Source organism: Bombina bombina, chromosome 3, assembly GCF_027579735.1.
Source record: "Bombina bombina isolate aBomBom1 chromosome 3, aBomBom1.pri, whole genome shotgun sequence".
NCBI classification, from domain to species: Eukaryota; Metazoa; Chordata; class Amphibia; order Anura; family Bombinatoridae; genus Bombina; species Bombina bombina.
In genome coordinates this window covers 173,043,133-173,061,715 of record NC_069501.1, presented here as the reverse complement: position 1 = coordinate 173,061,715, position 18,583 = coordinate 173,043,133, and the positions used below count along the sequence as shown (strand labels likewise).

General features: G+C 34.4%; 1 protein-coding gene across 1 annotated transcript in view; it reads left to right on the top strand.

Annotated features, from left to right (window-relative positions):
• The window catches only part of VGLL3 (vestigial like family member 3), a 29,832-nt gene that overhangs the window by 9,324 nt on the left and 1,925 nt on the right, over nt 1–18,583 (top strand). Inside the window, exons 2-3 of the mRNA XM_053704561.1 lie at nt 1,157–1,412; nt 9,467–9,976. Of these exons, the coding sequence (XP_053560536.1) occupies nt 1,157–1,412; nt 9,467–9,976 (766 nt within the window). The remainder of the gene's footprint in view (nt 1–1,156; nt 1,413–9,466; nt 9,977–18,583) is intronic.

The window sequence follows — 18,583 nt, the reverse complement described above, 5'->3', positions numbered from 1 at the left end:
TTATAAAAAAATGTTCCATGCTTATTATTATACTTTCACACAGCATTTTAGTTTGATGTGCTAGAATGGAATTGAAACTATTTATCTAGCAAGTTCTGCCAAAATCTTGTGTTATGTCTGCATCTCTTTATTTTTGATGTTAGCTCTTGAATTTTATTTTGGGATTGCTCTCCTGCTTTTTTGTCACATAACAAAATATTTGATCTACCTTGGGTATGTATTCCAAGTGTAACAATAAATATGCATGATAGATGCTGTAAAAATGACCTAACTTATTAAGCCAACATCATTTGGGATTTATTTAATTGTTTCCCTATTTAAAGGGACAGTAAATGTTACAATTATTAGCAATGCATTTAGTATCTCAATAATCACAATTAGACATTTTATAACTATCTAAAGATGTATTTAGCACCCTGACCACTGTTTATTTGACACCCTCATTGTAAACCCCCTGTCCCTGGTTGTGAGTCCCCCCCCCCCCCCCTGTTTTGATAGAGTGGGTTGTACAGCCACAAGCCATTACGCCCACACAATAGGTTCAAACAAACGTGCTATTTGGGGGTGGCCTTGACCAAGATCAATAGCCTCTAATGTACACAACTGAAGAAAAAAAGGTTTAAAACTTTGCACAGGCTAGATTGCCTCCATCATACTTATCATGAAACTTAACTGACCCTGCAACATTCTACCTAGTAATATATATTTACTTCATACAAAGATATTTTTAAAAGAATATGCAGCACTTTAATACCATAGCGCACATTATGTCCTGTGTGCCATTTTCCTTTAAAAGGATATTAGAGTTTTTTTATGTTTTATTTAAGAGACTCAATTTCAAATGGAAGTTCCTGAACTGAGAATTTTTGTGTGTGTGTTTATGCTTCTGAAGCATGTAAGAATCTAATTATTGCTTTGGGTGTCAGATAGTGGGCAATCAGTCCTTTGTGTAGATTGTACTTCCTGTTCTAGAACCAAGTCAAGTGAACTTCAAAAACTTCAAAATAAAGACGTTTTTGCAGCATGCCTGCCTCCCTTTAGGTAACTTGTGATTGTTATAATTAATTACAGAATAATACCATTCGTGTTATAATGTTAATTAGATCAAAATTGGATGGCGGAAAGAAATCTTTAATAAACCTTTATTCTCTTACAGAAGAAAATCACTGCATGCAGTAAGATGCAGGAAGCAGTAGAAGTTAGTTCACCAACTAAGCAAGAAGACGATGAGAAAGACCAGCCTGCCGAGATGGAGTACCTGAATTCTCGTTGTGTCCTTTTTACATATTTTCAGGGAGATATTGGAGCTGTAGTAGATGAACATTTTTCAAGAGCATTGAGTCAGATCAGTTCCATCAATCCACAGAATACAACGTCGAAGACCAAAATAGCAACAAATTCTTTATGGAGAGGTATGTAGATCATCTTTGTTAACATTTAATAATCTAAAGATTTCTAAAGATTTATTTTAACTGTAATCACAACAAAATATTCAGGATCCGTATTGATTTGGGTACCAGTTATATGCATATTATTTTAGAGAATGTTTATAAAAATGGTTCTTTTACTTTTCGTCAAGAATAACATTTCCTTATCACATGTAGAGTTTATGATAGATTTGAGTGTTTATTTGTTGCAATCAATATTTGCATGTTAAAATTTCTTTTATAAAAACATTCTATTAGAACTGTCAAGGTGAATATTCATGTTACCATTAAAATGTCAAAATTCCATTATTTACCCATATCTAGTTTTGATGTTAAACACCTCTGAGACAGAACAGTGTGCATTTTCTTTTCAAGTAGGAAAGTATCTACCTACTGTATCCAATAACTTTAGATTCTTAATGGACCAGTAAATATAGTAGATTTACATAATCAACAAATGCATGATAAAAAGACAATGCAATAGCACTTAGGGGCCGATTTATTAAGGCCAATATTCTGCCTTATGCAGCTGTTTCCGCGCAAGCCTTCAGGCTCACCGGAAACAGGAGTTAAGAAGCAGCAGTCTTAAGACCGCTGCTCCTTAACTCATCCGCTACCTCTGAGGCAGCGGACAGCAATACGCCCAATCGCATAAGATCGGGTTGATTGACACCCCCTGCACAAATGTGCAGGGGGTGGCATTGCACAAGCATTTCTAGTGAAATGTTTGTGCAATGATAAATGCCGACGGCTTATACAGCAACGGATCATGTCCGCTCGCACTTTGTTAAATCCACCCCTTAGTCTGAACTTCAAATTAGTAGACTTTTTCTGAAAAAAATCAAAGGTATGTCTATTTCCACTCCTCCAGTATCACATGACAGTTATCAGCCAATCACAAATGCATATTTTGTATATTCTGTGAATTCTTGCACATGCTCAGTAGGAGCTGGTGACTTAAAAATTGTAAATATATGTGCACTTTTGTTAATGGAAGTAAATTGGAAAAATGTTTAAAATTGCATATTCTATCTGAATCATGAAAGTGTAATTTTGACTTGAATGCCCCTTTGACATATCAGAGCACAATTCAAATGTACTAATAGTTATTCTGAGATTTAGGGAGTTTAGCTACTGATGTAAACCTATATTTAAAAAGCATAGAAAGCCAGGAATTAAGAACTGTGCTGTTACACATCTAACAACATTTAAAAATAAATTAACATAGGTAAAGTATTTACATAGACCATCTAATAAATAACCTGACCTATCCTTATATCAAAGTACAGTTTTTAGCATAAGATTTCCATTTCTGTTAGACTAAATCTAACACTTTGTGCTTTTTGCATTAGCATCTGCTAAAGCCATACCAAACATCTGCAAAACATATATATTTTTAATTATACTATAATTTCTATTTAATAGCCCATTAACTGCTTTTGCAAAATAAAGGTCACCATTGCTTACTGTAGTCTTATTCAGTTTATGTGACCCTTCAACATTTATTGAATAGACCAGGATAGGAGCTCAAATGTTTATCTGGCCCTAACTGGAACAGCAAATAGATAGAAACATAGAAACATAGATGATGGAGGCAGATAAGATCCATAGGCCCAGCAATTCTGGCCGATATAAACGTATCTAGTTTGTAGGATAGACTTATGCTTACCCCAGATAAGCTATACATACTCAAAGAGCTTTTCAATGAGTGCTTCCCGGATAGAAAACCCTACAAATTTCTTCTAAGAATTTTTTTTTAAATGCTTATAATAAAATATTTATTTTTTTACACAGATTGTCAGAATGCAGTTCTTAATTTATTGTCTGAATGCAGTTCTTAATTGATTGTCTGAATGCAGTTCTTAATTGTTAATATATTATGCTTATAAAATGGCTTTAATAATACCTTAAAAGGACAGTCTACTCCAGAATTCTAATTGTTTAACAAGATTGATAATCCCTTTATTACTCATTCCACAGTTTTGCAGAACCAACAATGTCATATTAATATACTTTTTACCTCTGTGATTACTTTGTGTCTAAGCCTCTGCAGACTGCCCCTTAATACAGTTCTTTTGACAGACTTGCATTTTAGCCAATCAGAGCTGACTCATAAATAACTTCATGGGGGGTGAGCACAATGTTAGCTATAAGACACAAATGAACTAAAGCTGTCTAGCTGTGAAAAACTGACAACATACTCTGAGATAAGTGGCGGCCTTCAAGGGCTTAAAAGTTAGCATATAAGCCTAGGTTTAGCTTTAGACAAAGAATATAAAGAGAACAAAAAAATTGATGATAAAAGTAGATTAGAAAGTTCTTTAAAATTGCATGTCCTATCTGAATCATGAAAGTTTAATTCTGACTTGATTTTCCCTTTAAGAGATATAGAAGACTGTTGGGGAAAAAAAAACAAAAAACATTTGATAATAGAAGTACATTGAATTATATTTTTTTAAATGTATGCGCTATCTGAATCATGACATTTTAACATGACTTTTGTGTGCCTGTAATGAAATCTCTACTAACAATTGATTTGTTGTAGACATGTAGATGTGCTCATAAGTGACCCCTACTTTCACTGCCATTCCTGAAATGCTACACTAGACATCAACTGCTCGTCTCCAGGGACAGTATTCCTCAAAATAGCTAACGCTTCCCTTATAATTAGAAAAATGACTGAGCTGAGGGGAAATATATTTCAGAAAACTGTTATTCAATAGATTTTGTTTATTCTCAAATATTTTCCCTCATACTTGACTATAAAAGGCATGCTCATTGTTTTAAGCTTTTATTAAAACTTGGGAATATTAAATGTTTAGGCTTGCTTGCAGAGGCGTAACTAGAAACCACAGGGCCCAGGTGCAAGAATTTAAGAAGCCCCCCCACCACCCCAAAAAAAGTGAATTTGATACATATATTTTTTTTCTTTCTTTTTTTTATATTTAACACAGGAAAAAAAATGTGAATCAGATTACATGTCTGCAAAAGGAGGTATCATGTGCCCACAGTCTGTGAGATGGTCTGACCCCTATTACTGTATATAGTGACACTGTTTAACCCACCAGTACTGTATATAGTGAGTCAGTGACACAGTCTGTAATCTGCCGGTTAGATGGCTGGCCTGACCCTACCCACCACAGTACTTTATAAAGTGACCACAGTAGTCTGTGACATGGTCCAGCCCCCCGTACTGTATATAGTGGTACTCTATAGTGACACTGTTTACCCCCCAGCCCCCCATGCTGTAGTAACAAGATCTGTAATTTGCTGGTTCCACAAACATACACACACACACATACATGCATAAATACACACACAGTCACATACATACATGCACACATACACACACACACACACACACACACATAAACAACAATGTGTAAAACAGAAACACTAAACCCTGTAGTCAGAGACACTAGTGAAGCAATTGCGACCTCTGCACCCCCTGTAGTTTCGTCCATGCTTGCTTGTACAAGTAGGAAACAGCTGACATTTCTATACAAGTTTTGATCAGCTTAATAAAACTATGTAAATTCATAAACATATATTTTGATGACATATAAGAGCCATTAAAAATTATGTGGCCATTAATGCTGCTTTAAAATCATTATATTTAAATTGTAAAACACGCACTTTGTTCTCTTAGTCTCCTTTGTTGAAAAACATAATTTAGGTAGCTGAGGAAGCAATGCACTAATTGGGAGATATCTATTAATTGGTGGCTATGAACATACACATTTTGTCATTCGTTCGCCACATGTAATCAGCTATGTCCCAGTAGTGCACTGCTGCTCTGGAACTGATGTGTTTAACCCCATTGCAGGGTACTAAGAAAGCAATAGTACTATAATAAAATACTCTAACACATTAGAGAATTTTCTTTTTGGTCTTTTATATAAACTGTTAAGTCTTTTAAAAGGATATAATCATCAGTCATACCCAGAACACTGCTATGCTGTGACTGCTACAAAGCAGCTTTACAAAATTAGGTATTTTTAGCCTTTATTAGGTCACTGCAACATGCACTTGCTTGTAAGTAAGTCGTGGGCCCAGTGGATACCAACCAATCCCTGTCAGTGCACCAGGTGTTTGCATGTGGTGCTGATCAAATGTCAAAAAGGTTAGGGAAGAACTTTTTAATGCAAAGTGTCCTGCAGTAATACGCTGGTACCGAACACCCTCATACTATCGACTTCCATATCTTTTTATGTTTCTATATTGTACTTCATTGTATCATATTTTACATATAAACATCCTCACGAGTATGCAATTCTGTTACATCTGATAACACTTATTGTAATATTAACTTCTTAAAAACATGAGGAGCAATATATTTATTGAATTTAATATTGTTTGAATTTATATTATAGTTAAATTAAGATTTCCTTTTGAAAAGTTTTTATTTAATTTGTTAAATTGCTTTAAAATAAGTAACAGTTCAGTTTTGTTAGTTTGTGAAAGCACTAAGCGCTTCAGCCCATGAGTAAATAGAATTGCTTCTCCCTCAAAACTCTACCTTTAGTTATATCCTAACTCTAATTGGGGCCGGTGCAACAGTGAAATGTATGTAATCAAAATACAATGACCCTAACATGTGTCAATAAGCTCATGAACCCCTCTTTAATTAGCACACACTAAATATTGAGGTTTTACCCATTCTCTAGCAGGAATTTCAGAGAGACTTGTTTTTTTATTTACCAATCAAAATTTCATATACCTGTATATATATATTTAAAAAGACAACCCAAGGTATTTATCTAGGCTCATTTTGGTATGTTTAGTGCCACCATTTCCCTGCCAAATGCGATCATAAAAAATTGTTAACTATTTCACAAATTTTGGGTTTCTCACTGAAATGATTTACATACCGCTTGAGCAGTCATAACACAAATGGTTGTAAACACTTCTCTGAGATCCTTTTTGTTCAGAAATAGCAGAAATTGCTAATTAGAAATCTGCTAATTGCAGCTGCGTGCAACACTTCTTAAATTCCCGGCAGTGAATTAGCTGGTAACGGTAATATTATTTTAGTAAATATAAAAAGAGAGAGAGAGATGCACTCAGCTGAGACAGAACAAAAGCTAGAAAAACTTCTGTGCCTGTTCATTTTAGGGTTCCACTCAGGGTGCATAATCTTTTAGCACACTATGCCCCTTCACAGAGAAAAAATATCATGTAGCATATAAGTCTGACCCTTCCCAATGACAGTCCAGCACCGAAATACCAGGCAATTCCTCTCTGAACAAGAGAAACAACAACCCCAGATGATCGTTTTGGCCTTCTGTGGGCCTCGTCAGTGAGGTGCAGTCGCATCTCTCTAAGGGCATGTGTGCAAGGAGTCCACGTCTGGTTTCCCCTTTTACTCTTAAGGGACACCCAAGAGCAATTTTCATAAATATAAAAAGAGAGAGAGATGCACTCAGCTGAGACAGAACAAAAGCTAGGGTTCGGTGCCTGTTCATTTTAGGGTGCCACTCAGGGTGCATACTATTTTAGCAAACTATGCCCCTTCACAGAGAAAAAATATCCTATAGCATATCAGTCTGACCCTGCCTAATGACAGTCCAGCACCGAAAATACCAGGCAATTCCTCTCTGAACAAGAGAAACAACAACCCCAGACGATTGTTTCGGCCTTCTGTGGGCCTCGTCAGTGAGGTGCAGTCGCATCTCTCTAAGGGCATGTGTGGAAGGAGTCCACGTCTGGTTTCCCCTTTTACTCTTAGGGAGACCCAAGAGCAATTTGCATAAATATAAAAAGAGAGAGAGATGCACTCATCTGAGACAGAACAAAAGCTAGAAAAACTTCCGTGCCTGTTCATTTTAGGGTGCCACTCAGGGTGCATACTCTTTTAGCACACTATGCCCCTTCACAGAGAAAAAATATAATGTAGTATATTAGGGTGACCCTGCCCAATGACAGTCCAGCACCGAAATACCAGGCAATTCTTCTCTGAATAAGAGAAACAACAACCCCAGATTATCGTTTCGGCCTTCTGTGGGCCTCGTCAGTGAGGTGCAGTCACATCTCTCTAAGGGCATATGTGCAAGGAGTCCACGTCTGGTTTCCCCTTTTACTCTTAGGGAGACCCAAGAGCAATTTACATAAATATAAAAAGAGAGAGAGAGATGCACTCAGCTGAGACAGAACAAAAGCTAGAAAAACTTCCATGCTTGTTCATTTTAGGGTGCCACTCAGGGTGCCTACTCTTTTAGAACACTATGCCCCTTCACAGAGAAAAAATATCCTGTAGCATATCAGTCTGACCCTGCCCAATGACAGTCCAGCACCGAAATACCAGGCAATTCCTCTCTGAACAAGAGAAACAACAACCCCAGACGATTGTTTCGGCCTTCTGTGGGCCTCGTCAGTGAGGTGCAGTTGCATCTCTCTAAGGGCATGTGTGCAAGGAGTCCACGTCTGTTTTCCCCTTTTACTCTTAGGGAGACCCATATTATTTTAGTGTATGAATTACCATCCTACCTGACTTATTCCACCTCCCTGATCCCTACCTGTTCCCTCCCAAACTGTTTTTTTTTTTCTTACCCCCACTTTCTCCACCACAATCTTAGGCCCTATAAGACAGTCTGCCAGTATACAGTTTACAGCTTCTTCTTTTTAAAAAAAAAATTCTGCAGTGTTGATGATCCATCCTCAACCCTTCCATCTCTCTGATCCCTACCAAACAGCTCTCTGACCCTTTCCTCTCCAACTAGTAGCAGCCATCTTAGGTACTGGTAGCTGTCTGCCAGTACCCAGTATATAGATATTTTTAAGTTTATTTTATTTATTAATATTTTTTTCTGTTGTATAGGGAACCCCCTTCCCCACCGTCCCCCTCCATATGATCATTATGTTGGGCTATCCTCTCCTCTAATTTCCTCTTTTCCTGTAGTGTATAGAGTCCCAACCCTCCCTCCCCACACTGGGCAGCCCACCCACCTCCCCCCTTCCCTAGCACACCTCACACCGGCACCAACAGATGATCATTACAGACAGTTATACAGACAGTGTCACTGTCTGTAATGATCTGGCAATCTGGCGTCACTTGACAACTGAGACTGCTTGGGCTTCCTAAAGCTCTAAAGTAGATCTACATTGTGCGGTATGCTGGTCTTTGCACCACATGACGTATATCTACGTTGGTTTGGCTTAAGGGGATTCTTTATTAATAACCAATCATAACTAATATAATAACTTATTGTATCGCTCCATAAAATATTTTATCCTATCAATACCCTTTACAAATCCTGCCTACTCTTACTAGGAGGTTAACTGAATAGGCATTTTAATAATAAAGGCACAAAAGGGACAAACATTACATTATAGCTTGTTACTAGCTTTGAGTAATGCAAAAAAATAACATCTTTTAAAATGGGGTTTTCATTACAATATTTTGTAATATCTCTACCCATCATTGTATATATATATATATATATATATATATATATATATATATATATATATATATATATATATACACATACTTATTGTATGTTCTAAACAGCTTATATATATAATTTTTTACATGTAACAGATGTATAAATATTTATATATATTCACAGGGATAGATGAACACACAAAGATATGTCCTTACACATTGCTTTCATATACCTAGACATAGATTTACACATCTGTATATGCACTTATATTTACACATGCAAGTACACACACAATTCCATATTCCTCCTACACTAATTGTATTTTATTAATACATAGAGAACCAATCCTTTATCTTTCTCCTTTACTCAGTGTATGTATTACTACCCTGCTCCAGTAATGAGTTTGATTTTTTATTTTATGGGCCCATGTCTTATTCAGCACCAAAGAGATTTGTGGTTATATATTATAAACCAGATTTGGGGCTTTATCTGTACACAGTAGGGGCTTTGGCCTCTTAGAACCTCTTAACAAAAATGAGTTTTGCAGAACTTTCCACTGTATGTCCCTGCAACAAATGTCAGGAAGGTCCTATCAAATCATTTTTTTATGTTGTAATAAAAGAAACATTTTTAAAAATATGTTTCTCTTTTCAGACAGTTCTTCAATATCATGCCAAATGACTGGTTTTCCTCCATCACTTTGGACAAACTCATACCAGCCACCTGCCCCAACATGTCTGAGTGGAGTCCATCCAGACTTTCCTACAACAGCCACTGGAACATTCTCAAGTACAGAGCATAACAGCTGGCCTGGGGATAGTGTGCATCAGACTGTACCACCTCCTCATTCTGCGGAGTCTTGGCATTACCCACTGGCAGCACAAACAAGCTCACCTTATGCCCACATGCATGATGTTTATATGTATCATCATCATGCTCATCCACATATGCACCATCATCACCACCATCATCGTCACCCAAGTACACATCTAGGTCCACGATATGGACCACTGCTAATGCCTTCTGTGCGTGCAACAAGAATATCTGCACCACAATGTGATGGTACAAAAAGTGATCCCGCCACTGCCATTACTGGTACCACAGCATTGGCTGGAACTTTTCACGGCACTGTTGATATTATTCCTAGCTTTGGATTTGAAGCAGGTAAGCTATTATTTTACTATATGCCCCGTATGTCAAACATTTTACCATTTCTGTGTTTACAGGCAACAGATATAAAGTAAGAATGACGTAATGTTCCAGAACATGTGTGTAAAACTGAATTGTATACCACATTTGTTTGTTCAAATTGACTTAACGTTCTTTGTTTAAAGAAATGTTTCAGATCTTTATTGAAAAGCAGGATAGGTTCATTTTGCTATTCTGGGTTTATAGAAGGTTTGGGAGAATCAACATTTGAATGGTACATTTAAAGCAAAATCAAAGATTAGTGTATGGAAGTAAGTATTCACACTGACAATGTAACATGGCCTTTCAATGAACGGACTGAAGATAAAAACAACTGAAGTAGCTATTTGTATCTTTCAGTGCAAGGAAATACATCCAAGATAGCAAATTAATATGTGTCAAATACTATAAGGTATGTTTATTCATTCAGTCAAAAAATGTAAAACATAACAAACATTTAGGGACCCTAAGACAATTCAAAAAATATTTTTAATATATTGTAAACTGATATGATCACATGGCTACCATGGTTGGCATAGAAAGATTGATATAGGAATAGCTAGTAAAATATGCAATGTTGTGTAATAACAGGTCCTTAGACCTCTGTGCAAAAGCCATATAGAGTTTTGTGAAATACACTATCTTAATTTATACATATTACTCCTGACTATCAAAAGCATAGGTTTTATGAAATGCATATGCTTACTTATTTTCTATAATGCAGTCTGTACACCAGAAAAGAAAATAATGGTGTAAATACATTCAACCTTTATTGATTTCGAGGATCAGCGGAACAAGTTCACTTTCCTTGACAGGTTTCAGGGCTTTTGTTTGAATATTATGAAGGGTTCACTCTTTTCTTTGTGTTTTTTTTTTTTTCTTCCAGAAAATTAATTGACTTCCTATAAAATATGTTTCATTTTTAACAGGAGACCATCAACAGGGGAAACTTTTTATTTTCTTTAGTGGATACTTTCAACTAAAATTAAAATCTAATAAATTCCATATGTGCAATGTATGATGTTCAGCATATGTTTCAATCTACTGTAACAGTTGTATATAATATCACCATGCTAAATAACAGTAGGATGAGGTTGGCTAAATTCAGTCAGGTAAATTTGGGCCAAAGTTAAAGGGACACTGTACCCAAAATATTTATTTTGTGATTCAGATTGAGCATGAAATTTTAAGCAACTTTCTAATTTACTCCTATTATCATTTTTTCTTTGTTCTCTTGCTATCATTATTTGAAAAAGAAGGCATCTAAGCTTTTTTTTTGGTTTCAGTACTCTGGACAGCACTTTTTATTGGTAGATGAATTTATCCACCAATCAGCAAGGACAACCCAGGTTGTTCACCAAAAATGGGCCGGCATTTAAACTTACATTCTTGCATTTCAAATAAAGATACCAAGAGAATGAAGACAATTTGATAATAGGAGTAAATTAGAAAGTCGCTTAAAATTTCATGCTCAATCTGAATCACGAAAGAAAATTTTTGGGTACAGTGTCCCTTTAATTTATTCTACAAGATATAGCATTAAAAAAATGACCTAAATCAAATTTGAAATGTCTTACCTTTCATTAACTATATAATTAAATTATTTGCTTTGTTTCAAACAACTTTTCAACTTTGCAAAGCTGACTTAGTAGCCAGCGCATAAATGAAATGCAAATAAAACAGCTTTAACCTTATTTTAATGTTATGTTTTTTTTATTTTTTTTTAACTAAAATGTCATTACGTTGACATTTTGATTTAATATTAAATATTTAACTTATTGCTTTTGTTTTTGTTATTGTTTTTATTGTATTTTATTTAATACTGAACAGATATACAACAATTACATTAACAGCGTGTTAAAGTTTTGTTAATTGGATTAAATTAACTGTAACTTGTTAAATTACTCTAATACCAAGTGAAGTGTATTTGATCAATATCAGCATATATGAAGCTTATTATATCTAAGTATGTCATAATTAGAACAAGCTGATAAGTAAAGACCTTATGACTTGATTTCACCAAATTTAGTCATAAGTTTGTCTGAATTTCACAAAACGGGTCTAAAGTTGATTACAAATTAATCCTTTGACTACTGGAAAGTCAGCTGATATTCTGACAAAGTCAACTTGAATCAACTTGGAACAAGTTGTGCTGTGAAAGCCAGGTGTAAAAGACAACTTTGCCACCAAAACACCTTAGCCTAGAGCATGGTACTCAAACGTTTTCTATAACATGCATGAAAAATCAATAATTTAACATGTTAAAACTCTTTACATTTAAAGTGAAACTAACAAGAATTTAATGAGTGTATCCTGGAGCTTTATTACTCAATGGCTGATAGGGTCAAGTCCCATAGAAAAAAGTAGGTTTGTTTAGCACTGAAACTATAATTAAAAAAAAAACGTTGAAACATTTTCTTTTTAATATAACAGAGAAAGAGAGAAATTTGGAGTATAATGTCCCTTTAAGTAGGTATACAGTTCATTCAGGCTTGCACAAATGAATGTTTCCAAGATAATGACATTTCATACATATTTACTGAAACAAAAGTAGCCAAACTATGAACTTTACTAGGAATGTATTTAAGTTACCAGATGTTTAAAAATATACTGTTTTGAAGTTGTCATCTGTAATACTTATTTAACAAGGTCATATAGCATTATTTGATCTAACATATTTTTAGGCATTATACATTATTCTTTGTGGAATAGCTCAACTTCTTTATAATTATATTAAAACTGATGGATAATACATTCCATAGTCCATATGTGTAACATCTATTCTCTCTTTAACCTAGGGTATAATTATATTTTTACAAATCATAACCCATGTTTAGGCTTAAAGTAGGCTTGTGCATTTGAATTAATGGGAATTTGTACCGAAAACATGGATATTCAATTCATTTTTACAAAATGAATATACAAAAGAATGTTCCATCTAAATTTAAAGAAAACAAAGAAATACTGACAGAATTCATCACTATTCATTTGTTTCCTTTAAATTACCTTTAGGGGTTAAATACTTACCTCTAGTACACTAGAAAGCTCCTCTAATCCCAACACAGAGACAGCACGGCGGATCCTAGAGCCTGCATTAAAGGAGGATAATTTAACGCAGGCCCAGGAAACTAACGCTAATCCTGCTGTTAGCACAGCCCGGGGCTCTGTGAAGAAGAAACGGCAATAGCGTGGCTCTCCAGAATGCTAGTGGTAAATATAAGACTCAACGTGAACTTTTTCACCTATAGCAAAGGAATGTTTAACGAAAAGTGAAGCACACAAATATTCTGAAAAACATTTTAAAATATTTGTTTAAAATTTTTTAGACAAACCGAATTGTTCGCTGCTGCACAAGTCTAATTTAAAGTAAATTGAATTTAAACCAAAAGAAAGGTTAGGTAATTACTGAAATATATTCTTTCAGGCTAAACATCTCCTTAATCAAACATATGCCTTTATTATATCTTCACGCTTTAAAAAGTCTTTATCCAAAATGCAAATAAAAAAGAACATTATTGCAAATTTCTGAATTAAAAGAGCTGATTTGATCTTGTTGACCAGGTTTGCTGAAGATGAGCCATTGGATTATAGTTCCCAGAGCTTAAAGGGACATTAAACTGCTTGGTATAACTACATTAGTACAGTTATCATGCTATTATTTTTCATCTTGTGCCTGCAGCTCTCTTTAAAGCCATTCTGTTATATATATATATGTTCTGCATCTTCACACTGGGTGCTGCCATCTTGGAATTTAAGTGTACTCACACACTGTAACATAAGTGGTCTTCTTGACAAGCCTTATTGTTCTCTTCGGCTTATGATACACAATATAGACCAGGAGCTGCACATTTTTACAAAATGGCGGCATCCAGTGTAAAGATGCAAAGCTTTCCAACAGGCTTTTGTAATGGCTCAAAAATAAGGGAAAAGCTTTAAAGAGAGCGGAGGGTACAGGAAGAAAAACACTAGCATGGGGAGTGGTTACCAAGTTACTGAAGTTGTAACCAGGAGTTTAATGTACCTTTAGTCACATTAAAGCAGGAAAGTTTTATTCTTCATTTTACTCTTGCGCTTGAACTATCAGCTCAGATCTATGCTCTTAACTTCAGTTTCAAAGATGACAACAACCTTACTGTTTTACTTTAACTTGTGTGTCAGACTTAGCACTTTACAAATATTATTAAAATAAAAATATAATAATAATAAAAATAATAGTAATAATAATAGTAGTAGTAAATATAACAATAGCAGAGTATACTGAGCAAGTCTGTATTACTTTATATGGACAGAACAGTAAATAACTCACTCTGCTACACTTTATTTATTGATTTATTTATTTTGACGAATGATTCGTCCAAACCCATTTTTTTGTCTGTGCATGTGTCTAATTTTTATTGTTATTTTGCTCAGCAATTAATGCTTCCCCTCCATGGGATCTTACATATGTACATCATTGCAATAACCTGCTGCCACCTTTCACATGAATACCCAAGTTTGCAATATTATCGTCTGCTGGGTTATTCATGTGCTTGGAAGAGGAATCTAATTAGCTCAGGCAACTGAGCCCGGGAGGCAGAGGGAACTCACTAACTAAATAATATTACTATAGCTGTAGTGAGTTGTTTTATTGCAGCATTTAGATTAAAGTATTTTAACATTTTCCAATGTTAATAACAGTGAACTATAGAACAAAGTCCATAAAATGTCAAAAGTAGATTAGTACTCATTTAAATGAGGGAAAACATTACAATGGAAATGTATGATAATATCATCTTAATTCTAAAAAAGCATATAGCAAAAAACATACAGATGCTAAAAAATCTCTTAATATATCTGATTGTCATTCATTGTAACTTAGGAGACTAATGAAGTAGTTTGTTCAGTATATTAAAGATATATAAAACAGCTTCCTCATTGTAATAAAAAAAAACATTTAACAGTGGGTTATATGGAATAGAAATCATTGCAAAATGTATTATTCATTATATTAAAATGATTTTACTTTGTATGTTTTTTTTAACTTCATTTGTGCAGGGCTAATATATTCCTTTCACAGCCCCACAAGGGGGCAAAGGAGAAACTTAACATTTGAATTGGTTGCTAGGAGACAACTGCACTAACTCCAGTCAGTTTCTTGCCCATGCTCAGTTTAGAACTTTAACTGAAAAAATAATGTAGTACTTTGTAGCACTTAGGTTTTATAATAGTAGATCCCTAATTACACTAAAGCACTGATTTTCAAACCTGTGCTTAGGCCTCCCTAACAGGCCACATTTTGAGGATATCTGAACTGGAGCATAGGTGAAATAATCAGCTGATTAGTAAACATGGTTATTTTACCTGCTCATATCCAAGGTAATCCTGAAAACCTAGCCTGTTGGGGAGGCCTGTGGACAGGTTTGAAAACCAGTGCACTAAAGGCATAGGCAACACTGACAATTTCTAAGTGCTCATTTTGGAAGAAAACAAGTAAGTTGTTTGCTGTTTTAACACACATCTTTTTTATGTTTACTTTGATTTAAGTTAAAGTTTTTTTCACTAAAGGAAAACTGTTTCATATCCCTCTAAGCATTCCATATTTTTATTTTAATAGTCAGACAGTCATTTACTACAGTATGTCGAATACATGCAATTAAAACATTCATAGCTTTAATATAAAAATTAGAAAGTGCCAGAACATCACACAATTTTGATACAAGCATCAACTACCTTTATTTTTTCAATCCTTTCCGTAGAATTTGACACTTGATTTAAATTCAGATTTATTTGTCTTTCTTTAAGACTAAGGGAACCTCTGTGTATTTATAACTCTGAGAATGAAGTAATTATTGCATAATGTTTAAAAAAAAAAACACACACAAAAAGAAAGATTCCAAAATAAGCAATATTAAAATATAGAAATCTCAGCAGTATTGTGGTATAATCAAGTTATCCGCTTACAGCAAAGATTTGCTGAGCATTGCATTTATTTTTTAGCACCTCATGAAATTCACATTCTGTAATAATTACAGTCTGCAAGATGTCTCTCAACAGGAAAAAGTACAGCAAAATATTTAGCACAATTTATTGAACATTATAGTAATGAGCAGATGGTTTAATCAAACCACGACTATAAATATGTGTGTCTGCAACTTTTGGAGTGAATTAACATACATATCCCTGGAATCAGAATTAATTTACTTTGCTAGTTATTTTCTTTTCTACCCCTAAAATCAGAATTAATTTACTTTGGTAGTTATTTTCTTTTCCTATATTTATTCTAATGCTGTCATTTTTAGTTAAACAGTTCCTATAAAACTTTGCAAACCACTTTATTATTATTTTTTGCTTGCTTTTCCTGTTATTCAAATCTGCAAATTGTAGTGTTTCGCTCCCCCAGGCTGGAAAATAAATAAATACATTATTAATTAATTAATGTAAAAAAAATGACAAGTTGTTCCATATCCATTGTATTTGTTTGAAAATGATAGACCAGCATCCCGTTTAAAAAAATAAAATAAAAAAATTAACGAATACATTTTGCAAAAAAAAAAAAAATATAAAAAATGTAATTGATTTGTTGGAGCAGTTAAAGCATTGCTCTAAAGGTGGAATGGCATTTTCTGTCAGCAGGAAAGGTTGGGCAAGGCTTAAAAAGTTCCAATTTACATTATTCAGTAATGTTTTAGAAATGTCCTATGCAATGGGTTGATTCCTGTGTCAGTCAGTAAGCATGTGATCTTCACTTGTTCTTGACAAGTCATGACCCAATTAAAGTATATATTTTATGCTGCTGCTGGTTTGTAAACGTTGTAACTTTAACTTTAAGCTGCTTTCCAGCTGCCCCTCTGATGTTTCCCATAGGAGATAGCAAGTGAGCAGAATTCTGAACATCCATATGAGTAAATATTAAACAAAACTAAACAATTCCTCCAAAACTTTTCTTTTTGTATTTTTTTATTTATCCCTGGTTATTATGATTTTTTTTCTGAGCCTTTGCACCATATAATCTCCTCCATTAGTTTGTATGGGGATCAGTGCATTCCAATATGCTACAAGACCTTCTGAATCTATTTTCTGCTGTCCTAAAGTTGTACCCAATAGGAACATTTTTTTTGTCTGTGCATGCGTCTAATTATTATTATGCTCAGCAATTACTACTTTCCCTGCACAGGATCTTACATATATATATCTCATTGTAATACTCTGCTTGCACCATGAATACCCAGATTTGCAATATAATTGTCTGCTGTGCTATGTCTTTAGAAGATTAAGCTAATTAGCACATGCTATTGAGCCCCAGAGACATAAGGTATTCACCAACTAAAATATGATTACAGCTACAGTATAGTCTCATTGCAGCATTTAAAGGGACACTGTACCCAAAAATTTTCTTTCGTGATTCAGATTGAGCATGACATTTTAAGCAACTTTCTAATTTACTCCTATTATCAAATTTTCTTAATTCTCTTGGTATCTTTATTTGAAATGCAAGAATGTAAGTTTAGATGCCGGCCCATTTTTTGTGAACAACCTGGGTTGTCCTTGCTGATTGGTGGATAAATTCATCCACCAATAAAAAAGTGCTGTCCAGAGTACTGAAACCAAAAAAAAGTTTAGATGCCTTCTTTTTCAAATAATGACAGCAAGAGAACAAAGAAAAATTGATAATTGGAGTAAATTAGAAAGTTGCTTAAAATTGCATGCTCTTTCTGAATTACAAAACAAAATTTTTGGGTTCAGTGTCCCTTTAAATAAAAGTGTCCTGTAATAGGAATTTTAATCTTGCAGTGTCCCTTAAATTTAAGGATAAACAAGTTACTAGTCAATATAGTGACAGATACAATGTATTTGGTAGTACATATTCATTTAGTGGGACATTAAACTGTTGTGTACAACAACTACAATATGGTTATTACTCTATGATATATTTTTTTCTCCTTGACCTACAGCTCTCTCCAAACTCTGTTCAAAATTTCTGGTTAGTGAAGTTCTGCATTTTCACACTGGTTCTTGTATCCTGGGGCAGAAATGGTGCACGCTCACAGATCAGAGACATTATCTTTCTGACAAACTGTATCATGCACTTTAGTTAATTGTGCATAATACAGAGTGGGAACTTTACAGTTTTTGCACTTCTCAATATTATTTTTGAGGGATTTTATATATTTGTTATGTAACTTTTACATTTTGTATAAAACTCCTCTGCTTTCTATTGTGCAAGCTAATCCAAAGTGAAAGGTGAAACTGTAAAAAAGCCAGTAACTGATCTGTGAAAGGGCAATGCTTTTGTCACAGGATGCGACAATACGTGAATACCAAGATGGCAGTGACCAGTATTAATATGCAGAACTTTACCAACTGATTTCTGTAATGATTTAAAATATGAGAATGGTTTTAAAGAGAGCTGCAAGTACAGGAGGAAAAATAATAGCCCAATGAGCAATAACGAGGCAACTGCACTTGTACTGACCAGTTGTATGTCTCTTTAATTATCAAATATAATAGTATTGTAATGTGTCTTCTATCTCATATGTTCTTTATGAATTAAAATTGCCTCCTGTGATAATTAAAAAATGTACAGCTCATAGTAATTAATGCTAT